Source organism: Microtus ochrogaster, linkage group LG9 (genome assembly GCF_000317375.1).
Source record: "Microtus ochrogaster isolate Prairie Vole_2 linkage group LG9, MicOch1.0, whole genome shotgun sequence".
In the NCBI taxonomy this organism is placed as follows: Eukaryota; Metazoa; Chordata; class Mammalia; order Rodentia; family Cricetidae; genus Microtus; species Microtus ochrogaster.
Genome location: NC_022034.1, coordinates 10,002,105 through 10,013,323, shown reverse-complemented (window position 1 = coordinate 10,013,323; position 11,219 = coordinate 10,002,105). Strand labels below are relative to the sequence as shown.

At 50.0% G+C, this 11,219-nt stretch overlaps 1 protein-coding gene across 1 annotated transcript in view; it reads left to right on the top strand.

Annotated features, from left to right (window-relative positions):
- Igf2r (insulin like growth factor 2 receptor) overlaps nt 1–8,927 on the top strand; it is a 93,169-nt gene extending 84,242 nt beyond the window's left edge. Inside the window, exons 42-48 of the mRNA XM_013352341.2 lie at nt 279–393; nt 1,387–1,533; nt 2,028–2,215; nt 3,299–3,485; nt 4,980–5,123; nt 5,993–6,062; nt 7,263–8,927. Of these exons, the coding sequence (XP_013207795.1) occupies nt 279–393; nt 1,387–1,533; nt 2,028–2,215; nt 3,299–3,485; nt 4,980–5,123; nt 5,993–6,062; nt 7,263–7,679 (1,268 nt within the window). The 3' untranslated portion in view covers nt 7,680–8,927. The remainder of the gene's footprint in view (nt 1–278; nt 394–1,386; nt 1,534–2,027; nt 2,216–3,298; nt 3,486–4,979; nt 5,124–5,992; nt 6,063–7,262) is intronic.
- Nucleotides 8,928–11,219: the final 2,292 nt, after the last annotated feature.

Here is an 11,219-nt window from a genome sequence, read left to right as displayed (position 1 = left end):
TCGTCCTGGAGGTGTGGATGGTCGTCCTGGAGGTGTGGATGGTTGTCCCGTAGGTGTGGATGGTATCCGTAGGTGTGGCCATGGAAGTTTAGCATTTCTGAGGAGCCAGGAAGCTCATGATCCTGCTGTTGCCATGACAATGGTGGTATGGGCCAGTGGCTGTCTTTGAGCATGGCGGGCACCTTTAGAGAGCTGTCACCTGTCTTTACAGTAGACTTTAAGCTCCCGATGCTTTCGTAATGCCTTAGAAATAACACCAGTTCATTGTTTTGTTTCAGGTGACAAGGTCGTTGTCACTTACTCAAAAGGCTATCCTTGTGGTGGGAATAAGACGGCATCGTCTGTAATTGAGTTGACCTGTGCGAAGACTGTGGGCAGGCCGACGTTCAAGAGGTGAGACAGCGCTCAGTGCAAGCACACTGTGGCTTTTTGCCTCCCGTTTCTACACAGGAGTTGGGAAATGTGCACAGATGACGGTGTCTGGGCTGTCGCTGAGACTCTGAGACTGAGGTCCTAGAGGCCAGAGCTGAGGATTGTCCTGCCTGTGCGGTGTTTTTCCCACAGGAGGCACCCCACCCCCACTAGAGTGCTAAGATGTGCCATAACCAGGCTACCTCAGCGCTTTAACCTGGTTTACCTTAGGAAACATGCCCCCGAACTGGCTTTGGAGCTGCCTGTGGTAGCGTAGCAGTACAGGGCTGACTGCTGCCCTTGAATGTCATGGTGGAATTCTAAGGGCCACCACCAGCAGCCTGTCTAGAACTTACAAACAGGTTCTAGGATATTCTTGAGTGATGACATAGTGTTTTCCAGGCAGTGGCCGGTGCCTGGGGCGGGGGTGGGGTGGGGTGGGAGAGCATGTGAGCTGCTGCTTTGGAAGCTGCGCTTTGAAAGGCAACCATAACAAATAAAAAGGCTTTTTAACGTGAGACGCAGATGCTTGTAAAAGTGGAGATTGAAAGTCTAGATGAAAGATTTGTTAAGACATTTTTGTTGAGCTTTTTTTTCATAAACAGAGGCTTGAACCCAGGGCCTCATGCAAGCTAATCAAGACTCTGCTCTTGAAAGGTATTTCCAGCCCCCTTTTGTTAATTTTGGGACAAGGTGTCACTAAGGTAAGGTGTCCAGGCTGGCCTTGGATTTGCTCTGTAGTTGTGACAGGCACTTCCTACCTTCTGCCTCGGCCTCCTGAGAGGCCAGAATCACAGGCTGCTGTTCCCAGGGTCAGCAGGCACCAGATCCATGCCACTGATGTTATCTTTTGTTACTGTGCTGAAGCATGGGGACCAAGATAATTGTCCTGGCCCAGTGCTGTCACTCCCACTCTGTGCTGTGGGGACCAAGGACTCTCCAGACCCCAGCGGTGACCTCGTCCCCTCCTCCCAGGTTTGATAGTGACACCTGCACCTACTACTTCGGCTGGGACTCGAGGGCGGCCTGCGCTGTGAGGCCTCAGGAAGTGAGCATGGTGAATGGGACCCTCATCAACCCTGTGACCGGCAAGAGCTTCAGCCTCGGCGACATCTACTTTAAGTAAGTGGGAGATTGCCTCTTTGGCTTTACACGTAGTCAAAAGTGAACAGAAACGAGACTTTTCCTAGCAGAAGTGCACAAGGTAAGTAGTCTGTGTGCTTCTGCTTCTGTTACTGGAGTAACCATGGACTGATTTGAATGAAGAAAAGTGTACTGTTTCTCATGGCTTAACACCGTGGTGTGTCTTCATAAAAAGTAGCTCCTCTCCTCTCTGCTGGGGAGCCTAGGGGTTGGAGCCAAGGGCCTCGGGAAGAGTAGGGGAACAAGGAATCTTCTGGACTGACCAACATGTTGTAAAGGTTCATCTCTCGGCAGTGTCTTTGGCCATGTGGGGGCAGAGTGCATTGCATGTGCTGTCTGCAGTGTATAAGAAAGTATAGTCACTCCAGGAGGGGACACTGGAGCTGAGAGATGACTGAAGTCTCGTGTGGCTGGAGTATGCAGGAGAAAAGAAACATGAAGGATTTTAAATCCCTGTGTCTCCTCTGCCTCAGGCTGTTCAGCGCCTCTGGGGACATGAGAACCAACGGGGACAATTACCTGTATGAGATCCAGCTCTCCTCCATCACCAGCTCCACTAACCCTGCCTGCTCTGGTGCCAACATCTGCCAGGTGAAGCCCAACGACCAGCACTTCAGCAGGAAAGTGGGCACCTCCGACAGGACCAAGTACTACATCCAAGGTAACTTGCTGCTGCCTGTTAGTGGTTCTTGTGCAGCTTTTCGAAGGGAGAGCTGTGTGTGCTCACCCACAAACCCACTGCTTGGAAATCTCAAGACTGCTTCCAGAACCAAAGCCCTTTGTGAGCCGGTATTGCCCGAGTGGGCAAATACAGAGGGAGACAGGGTGCATAGTATGATTGTGACCTGACATTATGACTGCTGCTTCCCCATTTAGAAACTCTTAAGTCATTAGAGAAGGAGAGGTTCATGAGGGAGCTGGCTCAGTGGGTAAGGGTGCTTGATGCCAAGCCTGAGGGACCTGGGGTTAGTGGGACTCACGTCATAGAAGGAGAGAACCAACTCCATAAGTTGCCATCTGACCTCAGACATTCGCCGTGATGGTGGAGGACCCCAGCAAGCTGAGTTATCACACGAGTGTGTTCCTGCAAGGCCGTGTGTGTTTTTTGTTTGAAATAACTCATCTTTCACCATATACCTTTTGTGATTTGCTTTTGAACCATGTGACAGTTAACTTTTAACATAGTGTTTCCAGATCCATGATCACGAGAACAGGAGCAGGTAGAATGAGGTTAGAGCAGGGTCCACTCAGTCTTCCTGTATTTCTGACACCAAGGGCTCATTCAGTGGTTTCCATAGGTTACTCCCATTTGGAAATTTGGGTGAGAACTCCCAGAATTCTCTGGGAGCTGTTGTCCTCCTGCTTGTAGTTGATTATAGTTGAGGTTGTAGGCTGTAGTCACCCGTGACAGGATGTTCCTGGGGAAGGCTGGGAGCCAGGTGCAGACCCTCCTCTGGCCTCCCTGTGGAAATAGGCTGTGCTGCCATCCCTACAGTGATGTGTGATGTCTCCCTGGAGCACTGCTGGCTAGGCATGCTGATTCTGTTGTCTAGGCTGAAGGAGACCTGGTCAGCCCACTGTAAATCCTATCATTAGCCAAGGACAAAGGCCAGACCTCATGTTAGATGAGGTTAAAATCTTTCCATGCTTTGGACAAACCCGTGAAGACAGAGTGCACGCGAACATTTGAAGTGTCCATGTGGTGACTGGTAATGATGCTATGGTCTCCTTTCCTGGGTGACAGATGGCGATCTGGATGTGGTGTTTGCCTCGTCCTCCAAGTGTGGGAAAGATAAGACCAAGTCTGTCTCCTCCACCATCTTCTTCCACTGTGACCCTCTGGTGAAGGATGGGATCCCAGAGTTCAGCCACGAGACTGCTGACTGCCAGTACCTGTTCTCCTGGTACACTGCGGCTGTCTGTCCTCTGGGGTGAGTGTGGCAGCCATGTCCCTTTTCCATCACTGTTCAAGGCTAAGCCTCTGTGTTTTCCCTTGCTGTTATATTGGGATATATTCTGATGAGGACAAAAGATGAATCTTGGTCTGTGCCATTGTCTTTGTCGTACACACCATCTCCCTTTCCTCAGCTGCTGGGAGCAGGGCTGCTGTGATTCCTTCAGCCTTCCCTGTGTTCCGTGTGCTTTACATGGCAGACTGCAGTTCAGTTGAAGTGAAGCATTTCTGTATTGGGGTAAACAAAGCACTCTGTAGGTCTTTAGAATACACTCCAGAGCCTGGAGTTTGGGGGGCAGGAAGGGGAATGCTCCAAGGACTCCAGGCCAGGGAGGGAGGAAATCATGGTGTTTTCATGTCCAGGGACCATTATCTTTATTTGCATGTGGAAACTAAGACCTGTTATTTGTAAGTAATCCTTGGTGTAAAGGAGCAGTCGAGGGTAGAATTCGAAGAATTCAGAGGTGAACAGCGACGAAAGTGTTCCAGAGCATCTTAACGTGCCCTTGAGCGCCTGTGCCGGCTCTGGCTTGGAAGGCTGCAGGCTCCCCACATTGCCTTTAGCATGTGATATTCCTACCCCAGCACAGGTTAAGAGGTGCGGGCTAGGGCCGGTCTGAACACCAATCTCTTCCGTTGTTTCCTAGCTTCCTGGTGTTAGTATGAGATTTTGTGGCTGTGATGCACACCAGCCCATCAGAGCTCTTGCTTGGTGGCGCTCACCAGTTTATTTGCATTATTCTGGAGCCAAACTTTCACTGCAATTGTCTTTATTATTTGACCCGCCTGTTTGCCCCAAAACTCTTAGGAGTCCAGATACCCCCTGTCACTCCTTTCATCCCTGCCCCAGCTTCTCTGGGGCAGAAGATGCTGTTGTGTCGCTGTGTCGTATCGTGTGTGGTGGCCCTGAGTGGCAGGAAACCAGAGAGCTCTGGAGTGCCAAACCTTCATGCTGAGCCCTCCTGAGCAGAAGGGACAGTCAGCCTGTGTCCATGTACAACTGCTTCCTTTTTGTGCTGAGCATCCTGGATGTCCTGCTTCCTCTCTCGGGACTGGCATTGAGTGGGCATGGTGGAATTATTCCATTTCATAGTAGTGTTCTTGGGCCAGCCGGGCTAGAACCAGCAGGCTCCACAGCATTTGTGCCTACGCCAGTCCTAGATATCCCTCTAGCCTGGCCTGGTACAGGAGAATCCCTGTCTTTGCTTGGCCTGCAGGGCTCTGCAGGGCCAGGCAGACCACAGGAGATGATGTGCATGGCTGGTCCATGTCTTCAGTTCCTGCTATTTCTGTCAGTAGGCCTGTTCCCACTGTAAACATTCTCAGAACACTCTAGATGCTACTTTCTACCCTAGTGGGTCACATGTCCTGGTCTGGATTGAGTAGGGGCTAGCTTCTGGGACCTAGTTTCCTTGGAATATTGCTCTCCACAGCTCCTGACACAACTTCCTTTCTGTGGATGTCTTTCTAGTATGGCCTTGGATGGTGACAATGCAGGACCAGAGTACAAGGGACTCTCAGAGCGGAGTCAGGCTGTCGGGGCCATCCTCAGCCTTCTCCTGGTGGCGCTGACTGGCTGTTTGCTGGCCTTGCTGCTTTATAAGAAGGAGAGAAGGTAAAGTGGGCAGCAAGGTAGGAGGGGCTGGGCCGGATCGGGCCAGCAGTTCATCCAGTCTTAGCTATGGGCTTGGGTTTTGAACCTGGCAACAGCAAACATCTAGGTTCAGAATTCTAAGCAGTGGATACCACTGCCTTTAAATGTCTTAATCTCCATGACACAGCATGAGATGGCCCAGAACTTTGGCGTTGTTCATAGGTGCTGAAGTGGTTCAAGTTCACACTGGGTGTGTACACCACAGGTTCTAGTTCACGCTCATTGTGCACATCACAGTCTTCTCAGTTGGTGCTGATGGGTCTAAGACACATGAGCCTTATGAAGTCCAAAGACTGAAAAGAAGTTAAGAATCTTATGAGCGAATTTTTTTTTTTATTGATCAACTGACTATCTTTCCCCCCACATCACACAAAGTGAGCATTTATTAAACACCTACTGTGTGTCAGGTGCTCTCTCCTGTTGGCCTTGCTTTGCTAGGTGAAGGGCTTGTTACATGATTCTATTTTTTTGTTAGATTTTTATGTCACACATTAGAGCAGCCCTGGGAAAGTGGATGAGTGTATAGACTGGAGTCAACCATGCTCAGATGTGAACTCGGAGGGAGGGGTGGGGCTCAGGCAGAGCAATGGGCATATACCTGTGGAAGCCGCCATCAGAGTAGTCTGGGCACACAGAGGTGTATTCCTGCTGCTGACCTTGTTAGTCTCAAGGGTGGAGCAAAACTGGCACTTCTCAGCCTGATCTGAGCCCAGTGGTCCCAGTTGTACTGTCATGGAGCTTTCAGTCATTCCAAATGCCCTGCCCTTAGGACACAGGTGCCTTGTCTCTGCTCATTCTTCTGTCCATTTACTTTGTTTTCTGTTTGACAGGGAAGCTGTGGTCAACAAGCTAACCAACTGCTGCAGAAGAAGCTCGGGTGTGTCCTACAAGTACTCGAAGGTACTGTCCGCTTCGTGGGGCAGCTGCTTCCTGCAGCGCTGCCCGTGCTGCCCGAGCCTTCCTGCATGCTGGCATAGAGTGTCTTGGGAGGGAAACCTCCTCACATCATCTGATAGCCTGTCCCCAAATGTTTGGAACTCGTAGAGTAAGCCCCAGTGATGAAGCCCTGTGCACCAAGTATCTGGGTAGTTTCTCTCAGACTTTCAGAAGAGGCCAAAGGACACAGATGTGTTTATAGCCCTCACACATATGTTGGTGGGATTTTCCTGTTCCACCGCCACTCCCAAAAAGCCACATAGAGACTTACTATTATCTGTAAATGCTTGGCCCCTAGCTTAGGCTTGTTACTAAGTAGCTCTTATAACTTAATTAACCCATATTTCTTATCTACCTCCTGCCATGTGGTGGTACCTTATTTCAGCATGGCATCTTCATCTTGCTTCTTTCTACATATCTTCCTGACTCCTTAGCCACTGCCCTGAAAATCCTGCCTAGCTATTGGCCATTTAGCTTCTTTATTAAACCAATCACACTGATACGTAGTCAGACAGTGTAAAGGACTAGTCCTCAGACATATTGACAGATCACTTTTAAAAAATAAATTGAGACTGGGAAGATGGCTTGGTTGGTATAGCACGATCCTCTAGAACCCATTAAAAAAAAAAAAAAGCCCTGGGCATGGTGATGCATGCTAGAATGCCCAGGGATATTCAGTGCAGCTCTGCGCCAGCTGGCCAGCCAGTGCCATCTCCTTGGTGAACTCTAGCCAGTGGGAGAGACCTTGTTGCAAAACAAAAGAACCATGGTGGATAGCTTCTGAGGATGACAGCCAAGATTTTCCTATGTGTACACACACATGTGCATACATGTGCACCTGTGCACATTTGAACATACACATAAATACAGAAAATTTAGAAATTTGATGCTCTGATCCAAGCCCTTCCTGTATCTTCTCTTGCACACCAGATGCCCTCTTCCCAGTACACAGCTACCCAGAAGAGCCCCTCTCTGCCAGCACGGCTTAGCAGTCATGGGCCATGTCAAGTCCTGTCCGCCTGGCCTGCTCATTTGCTTGTGAGACTCTTGCCAGGGGCTCTACTTTGCAGGTTCGAGGCCCTGGTGGGCTGTGCCAGGAGAGCTCACTGGCAGCAGGTGGGCATCTTTGCTGGGTTTCACACGGTCTCTGCTGTTCCCTGGCAGGTCAACAAGGAAGAGGAGACAGATGAGCACGAAACAGAATGGCTGATGGAAGAGGTCCAGCCGCCAACCCCAAGACCAGGCAAAGAGGGACAGGAGAACGGCCACATCACCACCAAGGCCGTGAAAGCAGATGCTCTCACTTCGCTGCATGGGGATGACCAGGACAGTGAGGACGAAGTCCTGACCATTCCAGAGGTGAAAGTTCACTCGGGCAGAGGAGCCGAGGTAGAAAGCTCACAGCCCATGAAAAACCCACAGCGCAAGGTCCTTAGGGAAAGGGAAGACGATAGGGTGGGGCTGGTCCGAGGAGAGAAGGCCAGAAAAGGGAAGTCCAGACCTGGACAGCACAAGTCACCCACCTCTGCCACGCTGGTGTCCTTCCATGATGACAGCGACGAAGACCTCTTGCATATCTGACTCTGCGGTGCCTACAGGAGAACGTGGAGCCATGGGACAGCCAAGCACCTCCAACCAAATAAGACTTCAACTCGATGATGCTTCTATCATTTTGCCTTTAACAAAAACTGCTTCAAAGGGAAGAGTTTTTGTGACGGGGGAGAGGGCGAAGGAGGTGGCACCCCTCCTTCATGGTCGTTTACAGTCATGGAACAAGTGTTGCTTGAATTGGCCAAAGGGCGGTACTTCGTGCCAGGGTTTTGCCCCAAGTCCTCACTTCCAAGCATAGCTGCAGTGTGCTTCCTTCCAACAGGTGCCAAGGCCACATGCATCTCAGCACAGAGGGCTGTGTTTGAGAAAACCCTTGCTGCTTCAGACCCTCTAGGGTGTCTGACCATCTATATTTTTAGCAATGGAATTCTCTCCCCTATTTATTGACTTCGACAGTTACTACTCAGGTTTGCGGAAAACAAAACAAAAAGAAAAAAAGCCAGTTTCTTCTGCCAGCAAGGGTGTGATGAGGCGAAGCTGGCAGTGTGCTGGGGCCGTCGTGTGGCTCCTGGACTGTTCTGGATGCACACGCTAGTGAGCTGCAGTATTCCTCTTCGCTTTCCATGTTGTAGGGCACGCACATCCACAGGTCCCCGAGTGCCCAGGCTGGGAAGGCCTGCGTGCTGCATGCCTCGCATTGTACCTGCAGCTCTTTGCACGCATCCTCCTGGGTGCTGCCTTCCCAGTAGCTCACCCAGAGAAGTTGTACACGTGACTGGAGTTGAGGCAACACGGAGAGTAGCTGCACTTCCAGTTTGGGTTGTAGGTCTCTTCAGGTTCTCATGATACCACCTTTACTGTGCTGTTTTCTTTTTTTAAGGGGAAAAAGTGTTTATCACCCATTTGACCTATAAGAAGCCTTAATTTGCACAGGGTGACTTACAGACGTCGTGTGAAACACGGTGGGCCAGTGTTATGTGTGGACCTGTGCCCGGGCAGGGTCCCAGGATTGAAGGGCAGGCCCGGTGTTCTTCCACTGGCTGTGGACTTTTCTTGACGTGGTCAATGACTTATGAGTTGTGCATAGGTGGTATCTACACACCGAAAAGCGAACCGCCCTGCAGATTTCTTGGTTTATGCCAATTTGGCTGGCTTATTTGATTTCAACATAAGTGTATTTTTAAAAATTGATTTTTCTGTTCATTTTTTTCAATCAACTTTACTGTAATATAAAGTATTCGATTTCAATAAAAAATAAATTATTAATTAGGTGTAAATGACCCTCCCCCACCTTGATTATGGCCATTTGCTGAGCTAGTGGTCATTCTGATTGCCTGGTTTTTCTTTCTGTCTAAATTTTAAAAGGCATTTGCTTTTGGGTTGCCTTTTCCTGAAGCTGGCCCACTTGTGTGCTAAGTCAGTTTTACCTGGTCTGAAGGCTCCATTCTTGCACATAAGTCTCTGTATTTCCATCTACCAAAGCAAAGCTGCCATTCCTCTCCAGTGACCAGTAAAGCCTCTGTGTGTGCGGCCCAGTCTAGGCCCGAGTAAATTCATGTGTCTTTATCTTAACTGAGAGTTGACACCAGTGGTCCCCTGATAGTCATCGATGTGCTGTCTGAAATGTCTGTTGACCAGTTGAAGATACTAGACATAATTCGTGTGTCTTAAATAGAACATTTGTGACGGGAAGAAATCTTGTGTGTCCCACTCGAGTGTCCTCTGGACCACTCGCCCACCTCGTGGTCAGCATCCATGTCACTTATCAGACCAGCCCTTCGATGCCATGGTACGTATATGCCAACTGCTCTGACACCCCTTCTGAGACGTAGCCTGTCTCATGGAACCTAGAACTTGCTCTGTAGCCATAGATGATCTTGAACTTTGGATTCTTTGGGCTCTGCCTCCACCTGAGTGCTGGGATTATAGATGTGTGTTTCCGTGCCCACTTCTTGTGGTATTAGGGACCAACCCAGGGCTTTGTGATACGGGACAAGGTCTGCCTACCCCCGAGCTGTATTTCTAGCCCATTGCCCAGGTAGTCTGTTCGGGGGTGGGGGGTCTTCTAGTCATTTCCCCTTCCTCTCCATACACAGGGGCCTTTGCAGAGGCCCATTGCCCCTTGGGAAGCTCAGTAGCAGAGAAGGGTATTGGCTTTGCTGGCTCCTGTCTTGTGGGCTTAGCTCTGGCCCTCATCAGGGAAGAGGATGTGCCAAGAGGTGTGGATGCTTTTGCCCTGCCTCCTCCTCCCTCCAGCCTCGGAGAATATAGCTCAGTGATCCTCGCCTGCTCTTGGTACAGAATCTTTTGGCAAAACCTGCCTAAGAGCAAGTAGGAGGAAGTTGCATCTTCAGAAAAAATTTTATTGAACAGAATGCTGCCTTCATATTTTATTTTGCTTTTGTCAAGGTTTTCTGTGCCTCTGTTTGAGTGTTGAATGCTGATGGAATGAATGGGGAGTTAAGGACGATGCAGGCAAAGCCTCGCTGAGCTTCCTGGAGAAGCCGGAATGGGTTATCAGAGACACTGCAAAGCACTTGAGGCCCCAGTGTCAGCCACTACTCAGCATTATACAGCCAAGCCCTTGGGAAGGGCTGCAGTCACCCTGTTAGAATACCTGTGGATGATGGTTAAGAGTCAAGGGCCCATTGGTCCCTTCTGTCCCTCCTGCCCTCTCCCCCCTCCGGCATCATGGCCCTTAGACTGGGCACTATGGCATAGAGGACACTGACTTTCTAGAATCCTATTTCAGCCTCCAAGGAGCCCATGCCCTGCTGTGTGCTTCTCTGGTCAGGACCCTCTGCTGAGCTCTCACCCTAAGCTTGGGCTTCCTGTAGGTTCTGGCTGTAGTTAGGCCAGAACTACCGCATAGTCACATGGCTCGAGGGAGCAGGAAGGTGTTCACCAGAGACCCAATGCTCATATTGATTTGTATAGATAGAATGGAGCTACCTTTGCTTACAGCCCTGGGAGGGTCAAGCAGCTTCCGGGGCAGTCTCAGAAAAACGTGGAGAGAAATGACAGGCATAGGGAGACCAACTGCTCCTCACCCTGGGGCTCACTGGGTAGGCTTGAAGCCATTTGCCATTTCCTGCTGAGCCATTGCTGACTTTTCCTAGCATATCCCCCAAAGCCTACCACTAGTCCTTTCGGCAGGACTAGGTCATCCCATTTTACTAGGAAGGTCAGCTGGATTTCCTCGGTCACATCTGGAATAATCTAGGAAGTCAGTACTTCATAGGACCTAGGCTTACCTTCTCCCTTTCCTGGGGAACCCAGCCTCAGTTGCTCCTGTATCTGTTTCAACCCCTGTCCCTTCCTTGGCTCCAGGAGGTACCCGTACCTGGAGTCCACTGAGGCAGAAAGCACCCATGTGGAATTTGTGTCTAGTTGGACATTAGGTGAATTAAGCTGATGTATAGACTGTTCTGGAAAATGTGCCACTGGTGTCTGGTGAATTGATTTATTGAGACATGACTCAGGGCAGATGACCTGTGATCTTAGTCTGTTTGCATATGACACAACACTGGAGACTAGTCATTTCTAAAGGAAACAATTGGACTCACACTA